This window comes from Ciconia boyciana, chromosome 8 (genome assembly GCF_034638445.1).
Source record: "Ciconia boyciana chromosome 8, ASM3463844v1, whole genome shotgun sequence".
Lineage (NCBI taxonomy): Eukaryota > Metazoa > Chordata > Aves > Ciconiiformes > Ciconiidae > Ciconia > Ciconia boyciana.
This window is the reverse complement of record NC_132941.1, coordinates 25292675-25308794: the sequence shown is the minus strand read 5'-3', so window position 1 is coordinate 25308794 and position 16120 is coordinate 25292675. Positions and strand designations below refer to the sequence as shown.

At 46.6% G+C, this 16120-nt stretch overlaps 1 protein-coding gene and 1 non-coding gene across 2 annotated transcripts; both read right to left on the bottom strand.

Moving 5' to 3' along the window:
* Positions 1-16: 16 nt before the first annotated feature.
* CWF19L1 (CWF19 like cell cycle control factor 1) lies at positions 17-15758 on the bottom strand. The gene is made up of 14 exons (XM_072870928.1): positions 15645-15758; positions 15382-15466; positions 14716-14794; positions 12324-12425; positions 11365-11579; positions 9256-9374; positions 8458-8542; positions 7444-7584; positions 5107-5218; positions 3355-3434; positions 2241-2450; positions 1339-1458; positions 273-370; positions 17-161 (listed from the first exon to the last, which is right to left on the bottom strand). Exons 1-14 carry the CDS (start codon positions 15665-15667, stop codon positions 17-19), a joined length of 1614 nt encoding a protein of 537 aa, XP_072727029.1. The 5' UTR covers positions 15668-15758.
* LOC140656252 (small nucleolar RNA SNORA12) lies at positions 1622-1763 on the bottom strand. Its single transcript, XR_012044037.1, has one exon. It is a non-coding gene; the product is annotated as a small nucleolar RNA SNORA12 (small nucleolar RNA).
* Positions 15759-16120: the final 362 nt, after the last annotated feature.

Here is a 16120-nt window from a genome sequence, read left to right as displayed (position 1 = left end):
TCCGTCAGCGCCGCCGTCAGGCCCGGAGAGCGAAGTCGAAGGGCTGGAAGTCGCGGCGGAAGGCGCGGGCCTGCGCCGCCTCCTCCGCCCGCTCCGCCGCGCACCGCCGCCAGTCGGCCCGCTGCGGTAGCGCCAGCAGCGCCTCGCTCGCCAGCACCTCCCTGCAAGCACAGGCGACGTCACCGCCGACGTCACGCACCGGGCGTGCCGTCAGCGCCGCGCCGCGCCCCGCCCCGCGGGGGGGAGGAGGAGGGGCGGGGAAAGGCACCGACCTGCCGAACTGCAGCGGGAAGCGGCCGCGGATGCGGTGGAAGAGCTTCTCCCCAGTGTCCAGCTCCACATAAAAGTAGGGCGTCCCCGGCTGCGCCACCTGCGGGGTAGAGAGGCGAGGAGAGGGGGGCCCGCTGCGGACCCCCGCACCCCCAGCAGCGCCGCAGCCTCCTGCCAGCTCTGCCCACCAGCAAAGAGCACGGTTTTTGGAAAAGAGCAGATGCTTCCTAACCAGAGAGACACTTCTTCAGGAGAGGAAACTCGGGAAAACAAACCAGCCGACCCAGAGACACCAAACTGCATCAGTGGCTAACGTCAAACCGTAATTTCCGAGGGACAATGAAGTGATGGATCGCTTTCCGCTGGGATCACCAGTTGAGGATGCATACAGGACACTACTATAATTTTTTTGTGGTTTAATTCTGCAGTTACCACTACAGAGTCATTTAATGAGAGCGCCAGGCAGTTCTGATCATTCTTAACCTGAGCTAAGTCATCGCATACTAATACAGCATGATTTTAGAGGAAGAAAAGCATGTGAAGAGATTACATTCACATTTCTCATCTGAGAAATGAGCCTCTAAGCTTGCCAACGTGGGTATCAATAGCTGCAATGGCTTAGAAAGAGACAAGCATGCACGCATGCTATTTTGGCTCTTGCTGCAGATCAGGTTTCCCTGTGACCACTGAGCACAAAGGAAAAAAAAACCCCTATGTCACTACTGACTCCTTTCTCCGATATAACAGGAAGATTTCTTTCAAATTCTTATCCAAGGGAACCTAAAACTACCTAATGTGCAGCGGCACTGCAAGAGGGCTGGTGTTTGATATCAGAAGGAATGAATTCAGCAAGCCCTACACACAGCTGGAATAATTTTCAGATAAGCAACGCATCTGTTGTTCACAGGAACTTCACCTGGAGCAGAATACATCTGGCACACCTCCAAATCAGATCTACAGCGGTCTGCCTCCAACAGCTTAACCCTACCATACAAAGTGACCTCAGAGGGAAACAGCAGCCTAGACAGAACAGAGGGAAAGTAAATAACAGGGGAAATCGTCTCATACTTGCGTGATATCTGAGTGCTCTGGGATTTCTAATAATTCAATCTGTTGTTCCTGTGCCTGTACGATAAAGGACTCTTTAATGTCTTCAGAAGTACAGTGGTCCAATGGGACAGGAATCACCTGGAGAGGGAGGACAACATTTCCGTAAAAAGAAGAAAAGACAAACCACTTGCAGAAAGCAATCAAGCCATCACTGGAGCTGGTACGCTCCTCAGTACTGCTCAGCATCATCAAACAAGACAGGTGAGCACCTGTCTGTACAGGCTTAAACTTATGAGTTTTTTTCTGTAGGAGCTGAACAAAAAGCTGAAAACTAAAAGCTTGAAAAAGTTCTCAGCGCAGCCTTCTCCATTCTGATCTCTGTGGTAGTTTAAGGCCGCTCTGATACAGTTACAGATCTGCCAAATACAGAAACTACCACAATAAACCCTTAAACGATTGACACACAAGGACCAAAAAAAAAAATCAAATCAAAGGGCTGGTACTGGTAGACAGTGACCAGAGTTCTGCATGTATCTTTAGATTTTCAGCCCACTTCAGTTACAAATGCGAGCACCGCAATTCATGTGCCAGTGTGAGCCGATCAGAGTCAGAGCGAGGTCTTGCAACTTATCTGAAAACCTTATGGGCTTTTTAATCAGTTCCATGCAGGGAAAAGTTTTCCTTGCCCACTCAACACAACCAACGCTGTACTGCTGTAACAGGAAGAATTAAATGACGGTGGCAGGACCAGCACACCGGTTTTATTTTTGCTCTGACTCTACCTGTGGGTAGGATGACTTCTCTCCATACTCTGGGAAGGCACAGAATAAAGAGGGACATTTGAAGGTGAACTTTCTCTTTCAATTCATTTGCAGATAAGTTCAAGTTTATATTCTCCCAGGGTGACATTAAAACCATACCTGTAACTGCAGATGCTGACTCCTATAGTTTCTTTCAAATAGGACATATCTCTTTCCCTTGCTTCTGAAAAATTCCTTTAGGGCAGACTTGTACTTGGTCACTTCTTCCACCACCTCTGGAGACAAGTCAACCACTGACTGATAGTGCCCAATAGGCAAAATCAAGACATGATCAGGTAATAAGCCACCTTTGGCCAGGGCAAGATAGCACTAGAGTGAAACAATACACACCAGTTACTCACTGCAAGCAACACTTACTTACCATGCTGTGGAAATTTTTGAGTATCCCCCAGCCTAGCGATTTTGCCTCAGGAACAGGAAAGTCTTCTCCTTTATGTCACTTATTAGGGATTGTTTATTAGCAATTTATTAATTACTAGAGGAATGAGAAAGAGAGAGGGACTGCTAAAGGACAAAAAAAAATTAAACTATTTTGAATGCCAGAGAATGCCTTGTCTGCAGGAAAGCAGCTGAGTGAACTTCACCACTGTGGCTAGAATTTCTTACTATGGCAAGAAAATCCACTTGAAAATTGTTAACAGCTTTTAAAAGAAGCCTGTGGACAAACCTGTCCCTGTAGCAGTTTGAAGTGGATTATGCTATACAGGAGCAATAACTTTAAGCAAAGTGAATATACCAATGATTGAATTAATCGCAAAGATGTACTTTGAGATGTCAACTTTAAAGCTGTCTTATCTTCTATTTAATCTATATATAACAAAACTGGAACCAGTCATCCCAGGGAGATCTGGCATAACTCCAGACAGTGCATCCTGCTGCCAAAGCAGGTCCCAGTTTACATTGAGTTCATGCTGGGAAAGTTCTGCCAGATAGTAACATAAGCAAACCATGAGGGCTGGCACAGTGTTCTGGCACCATAACCCAGCTCTGCTGCCAGAGCAAAAACTGGGCCATGCTTCATTTTTTAAAAGAAGCTATCTATATACTTATGTCTTTTGTAGGGGAGATGCGAAGAAACTGAAAACAAAACCAAGAGTCAGCTTCAAATAAAGTTTGTTTTTTTTAAGATTTAAAAGTTGAGATTGATATTTTATATTGCCGTGTCTTAGCACGATTCTGCTGTCATGGGTACTTACATGCTATGGGTACTTACATGCGTGCCAATACTAACAACCAAGTGCTTCTCAACTTCTGGGCTGGCAAGGCAGAACCAGCAGGGCTCCAGGGGCTGTGCTTTATTGGGAAAGGAAAGAGAAAGAGAAACAAGTGTCAGCACAAGGCTTATTTGTCAGAACAGGGAACGGAACAAGATCTGGAAGAGCTGTTATTTTCCAGTCACCCTTCCCAGCTGATAAAGTGCTGAAGATGCCAGAAGGACACAGCTCCTGGAAGCAGATCTGGTCAGAGAACTGGTGCCTCTGGGAAATTACAGCAAGGGAGGAGGTGGTGGCAGTCACACCCTTGCTGACTGCCATTCTCATTGAGTGCTCTAATTTAATGGAAGAGCACTAATTCCAGGAATTTAGTGGTTACAGCTCACTCATAAGAAAGCACCAGCAAATTTAAACAAACAAATCAAAATGAGGTAAAATTACAGACAAGGACAGATGCTGTCAAACACACTTGTCAGTTCTGGCCTATTCATCACAATCAAAACACCTGGATTCACAACCAAATTGCGATACCTGAGCTGACCTTTAATATAAGTTGATGGCATTGATAAGCTAGGCCTCTCCTTAGGGTCAAACACTATTCACATCCTCTGCAGGTTGCATACAAGAATAGACAAGCAGCTTTGCAAATGCAATAAACATGACGGGGCTTTCCCAAGAACTGCAGGAATCTGAATGTCCAATTCTGGGGTTAATTTCTGAGCAAAACAGTGTAACAAGGCTCTCTTCTCCTAACATCAAACTCCAGAAGACTTTGGAAGTTGTATGAATATGCACAATGGCACACTATGTCCTACAGAAGCGATGGGGGAAAACAAGGAAACCCACACACATTCTTTTGTCAAAACTGACTGCCATTACAACCAGTTGTGCCTCTGCAGGCATGTATAAAGCAATGACACTGCACTCATCTTAGCATAAAGTAATTTAGCCCATAGAACTGTTATGTGCAAGGACTATGCAAAGGGTTTGGAAATCTAATAAATAAAAACCGAACAACTTAGTCTCACGTAACAAAGGCAACCAGACTTATCTACCAGAGGCATTTTTGAAGAATGTCTTCTTGCCCACTGGCAGGGAGAATAGCTTTCACAGAAACAAAGGGGAGGCTGACACCTGCATTTGCATTTTAAGCCCAAATTTCTTTATAACCAAAACCAACATTTCTACAGATACATGCTTGCAATAACACTGTCACTGAGAAGTCACAATCCTTAAAGATTTAATTTCAATTTCTTCAAGTCAAACAAATTCTAGTGACATTTACAGCACAGAAATACAGAAGTAATAAAGGGCTTCCTCCCTTCCCAGTTCATTAATACTTTGTGAACTCACAGCACAGAACAACTGAAGTAGTGTTTCAAGAATGCATCAGCAGCGTGATTCCCAGTCTCTTGCAGTCCCTCTGAATAGAAACATGCTGCTTTGTGAAACTGCCTGTTGTCACGTTCCGAGGCCAGTCTGGTTCAGAGGGTAAATGGCATCAGCCCAACTCTAACCACCACAGATCCAACTAGCTTTTAAATACTTTTGACCTTTCTTTCACCTACTGATTGTCAGGTTTGTAGGAAACAAGGGACCCTTCATTCCTCTGTATTCCCACAGCATCTAGCATAGTGACAAGGCATGTTGGCAAGCTGACATATACAGCTCAACAGCTTGAGAAAAATGAAGAATGAGATGGTACAATGCCTCACAGGAAGAGCTCAGGAAAAAAGCATCCACGTACTTACGGGGTTTTTTGGCTTGCTTGGGTTGGGAGTTCCCTCTTTCTTTCCCATCTGAGGGACGTTTCTTTCCCTGATGCTTGTTCAAATCAAAGAAAAACTGACAAGCTGGTTCTTCCTGTTTAGAAAATGAAAACCAAAGTCCATTATAAGTGCATCACAGAGAACCACAGTACATACAAGAATTTGCTTTTTCCTGAAGAGGTGTGTAACCACCTTCGAAAAGCATCAACAGCGAAAGCACCAATATCCTGGAACAGAATGAATGAGCTCTCCTAGTAACGCAGCAGACTTTGCCTGCCTGGATACACAGCCTCAGCCACGGAAAAAATTCTGGGAAAGCTGCCCCAAATTGCTACATTCTCCTGTTTAGCCTTATGCTGAACATTCAGAATTGCTTGATTTTATGGATTATTCAAATATCTTTTTCACTTGACAGCCAGTGCCAAAAGAATGCATTTATTTCTTAGAGATGTTAACCTCTCAACAGACTCACATAGAGGCTGAAACCATTTGACTAAGTTGTCATGTACAGCAAAATGCCACTAGAAGGCTTTAATGCTACAGAGAAAAGCATTTGGGAAAAGGATGAAAAAGAGCAGGGCTGCTCACGCCAGCTTAGCTTGGCTCCCACACAGGAGCAAAACTGCAGTCTAAAATCCAACTCATGCTGGAAGAACTGGCATGTACAGTGGAAGCATTTTTCCCAGTAAACTTCACAAGCTTTCGTGCCTGTCTTCAATTGGATATTGAAGCTCAAAGGTACAAGAATTTTTGCTTCCATCAAGTTACTGACTGCTTGGTCTATTTAAAGCCTTACTGTCAGGGGTTGAACACCATGGCAAGTCTCAGCTGGGGGCAGGGAGGCTGTCACAGCTAAAGGAATTAGGAGGTGTCTGTCACCCTCATGCCCACCCACGCTGTCAGGTGGAAGGAGCCAGCCCTTTGCTCTGTGTGCAAGCTCCAGGGAGAAAGGCTGGAGAGCAGTGCTTGCACTTCCTACCTGACACACTGGTTCAGCAAAGCCCAAGTCAAGCCTCACTTCAGGCTGAGTATTTCCCACCCCCTGCCAATGATTTCCCAGTTTGCTTTCTCTACATTACATTAAGATATACAGGCATAGCTATTCACACGTCCACATTAGTGGAGTATCCCACAATGCTTAGAGGCCAAAACATGCTCTGCACGGGAAATAATCTGAGTCTCTACATGGATGAAAACAATCCACTTGTCTGATGATCAGATTATGAAATTGGGGATTTCAAAGCTTCTGGCACCAACAGCTGAGTGTTCAGGCCCCAGGAAGGAAACTTTCTGCCCTCAGGTGGCAAGCAATCAATACTTAAAGGAGCATAGAGTTGGTAACTTAGGACACTTGAGAAAAAAAAACAGTACCCAACACCTAGCTCACCAGCATTGGGGGATACAGTGGACATGCAACATCAAAAACAGTAGCACCTGAGCAGCCAGCAGTCTAAGGAAGAAAACTGGGGGCCAACTGCAAAGGACTAATTTGTAGTCTACAAGCTTAGAAAGATGCATGCTGAGGTGCCTGTAGGGAACAGTCCTGACAAGCAAGCAGATCTAACTACAGCATCACCATGCAGACCTGCAGGAAGAATCACAGAATGGTTTGGGTTGGAAGGGACCTTTAAAGGTCATCTAGTCCAACCCCCCTGCAATGAGCAGGGACATCTTCAACTAGATCTGCTTGCTGAGAGCCCCATCCAGCCTGACCTTGAATGTTTCCAGGGACGGGGCATCTATCAACTCTCTGGGCAACCTGTTCCAGTGTTTCACCATTGTAAAAAATGTCTTCCTTATATCTAGTCTGAATCTACCCTCTTTTAGTTTAAAAACATTACCCCTTGTCCTATCGCTATAGACCCTACTAAAAACTCTGTCCCCATCTTTCTTATAAGCCCCCTTTAAGTACTGAAAGGCTGCAATAAGGTTGCATCCATCTGTCTGATAATTTTTGTGGCCTCCTCTGGACCCGCTCCAACAGGTCCATGTCTTTCCTGTGCTGAGGGCTCCAGAGCTGGATGCAGTACTCCAGGTGGGATCTCACCAGAGCGGAGTAGCGGGGGAGAATCACCTCCCTCGACCTGCTGGCCACGCTTCTTTTGATGCGGGCCAGGATACAGTTGGCTTAAGAAGGGGCAAACTGTAACAAACTCCCATGCATTGGATCTATACAATTTGGTTGATGCAAATAGTTTACACAGAACCCTGAAGTGTTTTGACAAAAATATTCCAAGGTTAAAGCCAAACACTGTTCTAAGCTCCCGGAACACAGAGAGTGAAACCAGAGTGCACGCATGGGGGAGAAGGCAGCGGTACCTCTGCACACAGGGGTGCTTTGGTCTTCTGTGCCTCCTTTCGTGATTTTCGGTATGGATTTTCGGTGACATCCTGTGGCTGTTTCACCAGCTCTGCAGGGTCCATCAAGCTCATCGGCACAATGCTGAAGGCATAGAGATACTAGAACAAAAACAGATGGCTCAAATGCAAGAAGCTTTTGCCATGACTGCAGCTCTGAAGAGGTCAGCTGTGAACTAAGCCACCCTGAAATGGTAACACACAACTCAGCACTGCAAGGACTCAGCAAATCAGTGTTTAAGCTACAGCAGGACATGAAAAACACACTCCCTGTGCCAGTCTCCGACCCAGTGCAACCAAGAGTTTATGGAGTGCTTCCAAGTGGCTCACTCCTTTCACTTTAAGGAAAGATCTTTTTGAAAAGCAGCAGTGTATCCTACTTGAAAAAGAGATGACCTTGATCCTTGCCTGTTTCCAGGCCTTCTATCTGTCCAGAACTCCTGGACCTTTTTTTGTTACCAGGCCTAGTTCCTATGCCTTCTTAACCACTAGCAACCTGTCCTTCTATTGCAATATTCTGTAACTTTAAGGGGAGAAGAGAAACAGGTTAAAAAAACCAAAACAGCCCCCTCCCATCCCAGAAGTCAGTTATTTTCAGTGATTTGTAAGGGCTCTTTTGGAATTTTGCTTCCTTCTTAAAGCAGGACATGCAAACAGAAAATAGGTAAAGCAGCTAGGGAGGAGGAAGGAATGGCAGCTTTCTAACCACTTTCCTCTGCAGCTGTTTTCACAGCTACAGGCCATTTGACCAGGTAGAGAAGAACAACAGTGCCTCAGAACACATCTTGCAGCCCTTACCCTTCTGACATAATGGGCAAATGGTATCTATTACTCAAGTGAGACTTGAGTCAAGTCTCCACTCCACTTCAGTCAAGCTTTTAAGTGATCAACACTGTCCTCTAGCTAGCCAAAGCTGGGCTTACTGCCCTATTACTTGTACTTAAGAAAAGAAGAAAGATTCAAGAGTGTCAGTACCTTTTTCTTGCTTGTATTGCCAACATCAGCAAGTGCAATAAACCTGCTCACATGCTGTGGGGTCTCCTGTAGCACTGTGTGATTTCTGTAAGAAAGCAAAACATGACTGTACTGGCATATACAATACCGAAAAGGACAGCGGGAAAATCACACGTCCTCCGTGAAGCTACTCAGACAGCACATCAGCCACATACAGTCTTTGGCCAAGAACAAGGACGCTCAAGGACAGACTCACTCAAGAGATCTAACAGCAAATAGCTGCACAGACCAAAACGACATCTCATCACAGTCCAAATACAGAGATGAGAGGACAATTCACTAGCCTGAAAACAGCTACACCTTTAAAGCTACACCTTCCTATCCTGTGAAAAGGATAATAGTCTTACCCAACATTAACATGACAGCCTTAGTTTTATTTGTAGGTTGTTCTGACACCTACCTTATGTCACTAGTCAGATTTTCTATATAAAGTTATGACTGAAGATACCAGTCTCTTCACCACACAAGAGCTCTTCCACGATACATTTTCAGAGATAGACACCCCTGAATTAGTCTGAACATTGTTTAAATGCGACTAAGGGCAACTAATTTGGCATCAGCAATGTACTTGGATTGTCAGCAGTGGCACAGTTTTCGAGGCAGCAGGAATTATGGTAATAAGATGCATCTGAGAAACAATCTTGACCCTGTGTTGGGACTGGATGACTTCATAAAATTATTGTAAAGTTGTCCTCCTGTGTTCTTTAAAAATTGAACTCTTATTAGAAAACAAATGAGATTTCACATGGTCTTACAAACCTGTAAGGAAGTCTTTCATAATAGGCCTTCTCCAGGGCAGCAAAGTGGTACCTTGGTTTGAGACTTGCAGCTAGATCAGATACTAACTTGGAGCCACATTTCTTGGTATCTATTTCTCCCTGCAAAATACAAACCAAGTTTTATTTAAAAAAATGTCAGATTGCAGTGAAAAGAAACAGTTTTATACACAACTGCATGCTGGAAATTTAGAGACTGACTATAGTGGTTGCCATTCCCTGGAAGTGGAAAAAAAAAAAAGTCAAAAGGGCTTGATCTCAAGCCAGAGCCAACCAGAGCCTACTCATTTATTCCATTCTGTGTACTCGGGGTTTATATCCACTCATTTCCTCAGTCCAAGTTTGTTGCATTTTCCTTCTCTTGGTCTTGTGAAGCCAGGGTAGCACAGAGTGAGTTTGGTAAACACCAACAGATGTCAAAATCATTAAGACAAGTTTTGACCACATGTCCAGAGTGCCAAAGCTCTAGTGCATGAGTCAAGCGAATAGGAAAGCTCTGAGGTTTCCTTAGGAAGCATAATTTTATCCCACTCCCAACCCTGAGAAGTCAGACAAAACAAAACACAACCAAAGAGCAGACTTCAAACCATGTGCTTGGGTGAAGGCTCTTCTTGTGCTGTCTTTTCCCCATTAGCCTTAGAAGTGAAGTAGGGAAGGAAAAGGGCAGGAGAAGAGAGAAGTTCAGAAACAGCCTACATCTGTCACCTATGACTTGTTATCTTTGGTAAAAGCATGGGGAATGAGACTCTGACCTGGCAGGCATCTCTCACAGCCCTTCATTGCAGCAGCAGGACAGGCACTAACCCACCCTCAAGAAAGCAGTATTTCTCTCTGTGCTCCCTCCTGCTGCCCTCGCAGCAGGCATGGCAGAGGGGAACCCAGCAGTGTCTGCACTGAGGGCTGGCTGTTCCAGCCCCACTGAAAATGGCCAGAGCTACGAAGCATCTCGGGAAAAGGAAACCCACAGACTTCTCCAGGGAGTCAATTCTCATCCATTCAATTTAGCTCCTCACACTGCTTTTGCTGAAAGAGAAACTTCAGGTGACAGAGCAAAAGACCTAATTGTTCATTCCTCAAACTTCCTGCTTTATTTGAGTAACGGGATTTCAGGGTCTCAGTGCACAAGGGAATCTCCAAGACTTATTACCAAAATCCTCAGGTGATAAAGTACACACTCCAACAAGATGCATATTTGAATATAATCACTATTATTATACTCCTCTGTTAATCCAAGTGAGTACATCCTCAGAAAATTCATGCCAAGGGAAGCCAAGTGTGGAATGATACACTGAACTACTACAGAGAATCCCCATGGTAATTTTGAGACCCAAGTTTTATTTTTAAGCCAGATCATCCCTACAACTTGTTTCTCTCCAACTCTCTAGGCTAGCGGGGTTGGCTTGGAGGGGGGTAGAAGGGGGGGGGGGGGAAGGGGAGATGAAGAAAGGTTCTTTATGCTGTTAGACTGAGGATCATATCTCTGTTTGGATGTCAGAAGATACTGAAAGGAAGCAAAAAGTGTACTTTTGCCATGGTATGCGGCCTTGCTCTCCAGGAAGGTTTCAGATCTCCTGAACTTACAACTGGAAAGTCACTTCTACTGAGGAACATTAACAACAGAAAATTGGACACAAACAAAACAACATCCTCAAAATCCAGACAAAGGAAGAATCAGAGCATTTAGTACAGCTGACTGATACTTAAGGAAATAAACACCAAAAGACTTTAAAAGTCTGGAAGGGAGGAGAAAGAATGACTTAATGTCAAGTGGTACTGAAGATGCTTAGAGCACAGCATCTGCAACCACAGCTGCGACCAACTGAATTCAGAGCAACATCTGTGATCAGATGAAAGCTCTTGACTCTGATTTTTCAGGCAGGGACAGATAAAACACCCTGAAGTTTCACAAATCCCCCTCCCCATTGGTCCTTCTTCTCTGAAGAACCAGAACATCCGCTGTCCATTTTTTTAATCTCAGCTTTCTCAAGCACTCGGAGATGGCCCAATAGCCCAAATTGCCACAGCAAGCAGAAAGGCAATCCTTTGTTGAATCCATCTGGTAACCCATTCCACCAGAAAACAGAACACTTACCACACTGTTGGCAAAAGTCCCCACATCTCTGGGCCAGGGGGATGTCAGCAATATATCCACACCTTTGAAGCTTGGGGTTGATAACAAAGATGTTTTTAATTCTGCCACATCCTTTGCGCTAAAACTGTAGGCAGGAGCTGGCTCATCCTGGGACTCGGTACCACTCAGGTATGCGATCTGCAGTCCAGAAGCACCACTGTAAAGACCTCGACGGCCTGCATTAATACACCAGCATGCACTTGAGATGTAGACATTGCAAGTAATCTCTTAGTCGTATCATAGACAGAGGACCAAATTCAGCAGTTCTGCCTTATGTCTACTGAAACTATCCTTACAGACAGCTCATTTTCTGTGCCCACAAGCTGCGGTAAGGACATATTTTAGCACAATGGCTCAAACCCTGCCTACAGCAAAGCAGCTGTTCAGACAACCTCCAGTCTTCTCTCCTCACTGCTATCTTGCTTCCCAAAAATCAATCCATATCAAAAGCTCAGTATGAAGGCTGTTACGTTTTTTGTCAGGTGGCATTCTAGAAAGAAACTAGTTTTTCCTTTTAGCTTTGCTACAGCTTCATTACCTTTAAAGATGACAATTCTTACCTCTGCTACTCCACTACAGCCTCAGAGCATAGTAAAATCATACTCCCCATACAAAGACAGGCACACTATGGGAATAAGATATTCTCAAAGCACAGGCTCTTTCAACCACTATTCCTTTTGGTTAGCAAGTTCAGTGTTAGAAAACAACAAAAAAAGCAGGGTTTTCTTTCACATTTTACATAGCAGATTGTATCAGCCTTTCAACATAGAGTTCAACTCCAGTCTGAACCCCAGAATAAGACATGCCACCTTAAAATTTCCAGAAAAAGGAAGGGCTTTGAAGTGGGAAGATCAGAAAACATTCATGAAAGCACATTGGGCAAATGCACATCCCTTATCACAAACCACCTGCAGCCTTACCTAAATAAGTGATGTTCTCAGCTAATTCGCAGCCACTGATGTCTGGAAAATAGCTCACAGTCTCTTGGTCATTAGCGCCAAGCACATAGGTTGGAATTGGAGCTGAAGAAGAAAACCACATGCACTCAGTCTGCTTTAATTCAAGTACATTAGCACAAGTTCAGTCCACATTTACTAAGAATTGCAGCAGGTCCCATCCATTCCTACAGACCCCAACACCACTCCTCTGCAGCATGCCGAGGAGCAGCTGCAGAGGAGCACAGAATAAGAAACCTTCCTTCAAAATAAGTCTCCAAGCCTGCTTGGAGATGCATATAGCATCACAGATGTTTCCACAGATGCATATAGCACCAGCAGAGAATAACCTCTGCTTTAACTACAACTCGCTCCACTGCCTACATAAGAAGATCGGCTCTAAAAGGATCCATAGCCCTAAAAACATGGGTCTTCCCTAGAGCAATGCTAAGTAAATGCCAGAGCACAGGGACACCTGGTGATTCAGTTTAAGCTGATCTAAATTTGTATGGCTATCATAAAACTGCAAACCATTGATGTTTTAGGGGAAAAGCTCAAGTTTATCAGCTCTTTGATTCACTTGGTAGAAGAACTTGCTGCATGAATTCACCTAGAACGGGTGGATATAGTAATTAAAAAAAAAGCAATGGGAAGTACCAGTTTTAATTTCTCTATGGCTAGGCAATCAGTAAAAATTTATTTCTCCAAACAGCATAAGTCAAATCTTTTCAAGCTATTAGAAGTTAGAAAAAGCAATGACCGACATCAGAGACACCTCCTGTAGATTTCCTGGCAGACCAGTACACCAGGAAGCTGGTCAACAGTTCACCTGGTCAGCAGGTCCTAAGTTTTTTGCTGAATAAAAACCAGCAATAGTTTCCTATTTAAGAAGGGAGAGCAGCACCAATACAGCAGCTCTGCCACAGCTGTTGTTAGACTGTTGCTTGAAGTTCCAGCTCCCACAGTCAGAAGGCACAGGAGATTGCTTTCAGTTGCAGAGCAGTTTGAAAACCTTATGAATGGCTTAAAACCAAAATGAAGTGACATGAATCTTGTTTGTACCTATGTGCATATAGGTGAGGCTATAAGCTACAGTTTTTTTCAACAGTTCAAAGGGTAAACACAATTCAAGTGAGGATGAGCAAAAACCCATCGGTCCAGGGAAGACTTTGCTGTTAACACCCACTCTTCTCCCTGCGTGCACAGGAGAGCTTCCTCGGGGAGTGAAGTTTAAACCAGTAACAATTCTCCTTATATTCTCATAGCAACAGGAACGCAAGGCAGCATGCCTCGCCATGGCAAATCCTCAGCCACAAGCAGCAAACGGGACAGTCTTTGTCCAGATGGCTCACACAGACACACAAACAAGAGGGAGATAACTGGGGAATGACGCAGTAGCAGAGAGGAACCGGAAAGGAAGAGTCCCAGCTCCTTTCTGGCTTGCCTCATGCCAGGGGTGAGAGCCAGAGTAGCACTGAAGAGGAAAGAGGAACACTGCAAATGCTTGTGAGGTAGCATCCCCCTTACAAGAGGGGTGTGGAAAGAGGCAGAGAAGTCCACATAGGACTTTTCACATACATGGCTGGGAAAATGTCTTCAGCACAAGGGCTGGGGGGACCGAGGAGGAATGGGCAAACCCTGCTCCTTTGGAAAGCCTTCTGATCTCCATGGCTGAAGAACAGAGACGCTCAGCCCGCCAGCACCTCTGCTTTCCCCTTTCTCCTCAGACCTGAATGCAGGGAGGGGAAGAATAGCACTGCTACAGGCTGCGGAGAGGTCTGTGGTGGAAGTGTGAAGGTGGGTGTGAACAGGGAATGACCGGGAATTTCTGCGAGGGAAGCACCAGGAGTGCCAGAAGAAGGACTACACACTGGCAGGCGTGCTGGGATTCTCATGGCCTACTGACCGAAGCACCGTAAACATCTATGTGCAGCTTCTCAGGCCACCCAAGCTGAGAAAACACAGACCGTCCCACATGACAGCCTGTAGGCTGAAACTGTAAGGAGGTGATGGTAGGAACAGAAGTGGAGCCATAAGACATCCAAGCAAGGAGAGAGAAGATCCTGACACCAATTAGAAGTATCCTGTGTCTCTCCTATGACTGCAAACAGCACTGGCCAGATGACCCAGGCACAGGCCTTGATGCCCAAATCGTGGGCAGACCACTCGGACACATGCATCTTCATGCTCCCGAGTCTATGAGCATGACAGAAATGAGTTTTGTTTTAAAACAAACCCATCTTTCCCTCCTGTGTGGAGTTTTCCTACTTGAGTTTAACTGCGACTTCTGGATTCAAAAGCATGCTGCAACGAGATAGCAAAGTGGGTCGCAAAATAGTACAATCACCAGCATCCAGAGTGGCAATGCCTTCCTTACCTTTCTTGGCCCCTGTGCGATACTCTGCCCATTCTGCCTCTGAAGTAGAGCCAAAAAAATTCCCAACGCACAAAAGCATCTAAAACCATCAGATAAAGTGAGAGTTGCCATTTGACCAAAGACATAACTTTTTTGCTGATATATTGTATTGTCACAACACTGTGACATACATCACTTCAAGAGCATTTTGTTTGGTATGGTAAAGAGGTTCCTCTATGTTTATGCGTGTCTAGTATTAAATGCATAACAGCAACATTAACAGGTTTAAACGTGACAAAGTAAACATGACAGTTGCTCTCCCGCACTCCCTGCCCACTGATTATGGCTCCTCCCAACACTTTGGTGCTGGACAAGGAGAGCCGAGGGGGTGCAAAGCTCCCTCCACCGCCCCTTCGTACACCGAGCAGAAAGAGGGTCACGGCCCCAGAGGGACAAGCGCGGCTCCGGACAGCAACACCTGCCCGAGCACCCCCAGCACATCCCTCCACGCGAAACCCACGCAGGAACTTCTCCCATCTCACCCCGGGCAGGCTCCTGACCTGAGCCATCCCAACACCCCTGCTCACCCGCAGGACGGGTAAGGGAACCGCACCCACTCACCCTCGCCCGGTGCCCCGCAGGGAGCGGAGCGGGACACCCCGCCCCGGGTCCCCCCCAGCCCCTTACGTCGAAGCGGCCGCTCTTGCCCTGGATGGCCCGGACCCGTCCGAAGAGCGCCTCCAGCCGCCCCTCCACGTCGCCACACGCCAGCCTGCGGGACACAGCGCGTCAGCGGCCGGCACGGCACGGCACGGCACGGCACGGCACGGCACAGCACGGCACGGCACGGCACGGCCCCACCACCCGCCGCGCCTCAGCGGCCTTGGCCGTGGCCGCGGCCGCCCCCGCCGCCCGCCCCGTCCCGTCCCGTCCCGTCCCGCCGCACTCACACACGCAGCGCCTCAGCCGCCATCGCGGAGGTACTCGAGCCAGAGAGGCACTGCTCCGCCCCGAACTCCCCGCCGCTTCTGGGTGCGCCGTCCAAAGCGCTCCACAGCCGCTTCCGGGTGCGCCGTCCAAAGCGCTCCACAGCCGCTTCCGGGTGCGCCGCCGAAAGCGCTCCGCCGCCGCTTCCGGGGAGATCGGCGGTATCTGGGCGGGAGCGAGCGGGCTCGTCAGGGACAGCGTGCACGGGACTGTGCTTGTCACCGCCTGGCACCCACGAGGGCTGAGGCAGCTGCCTGGCGTCCGTGCGGGGCCACTCTTCGTTGCCGTGGAAAGGTCCCAGCAACGGGAGAGGTTCCCGAGGGCTGGAGAAAAGCAAATGTTGCCCCTCTCTTTCAGAAGGGCAAGAAGGAGGGTCTGGGGAACTGCTGGCCAGACGGGCCTCACTGCGATCCCTGGGAATGGGATGGAGCAACCAACC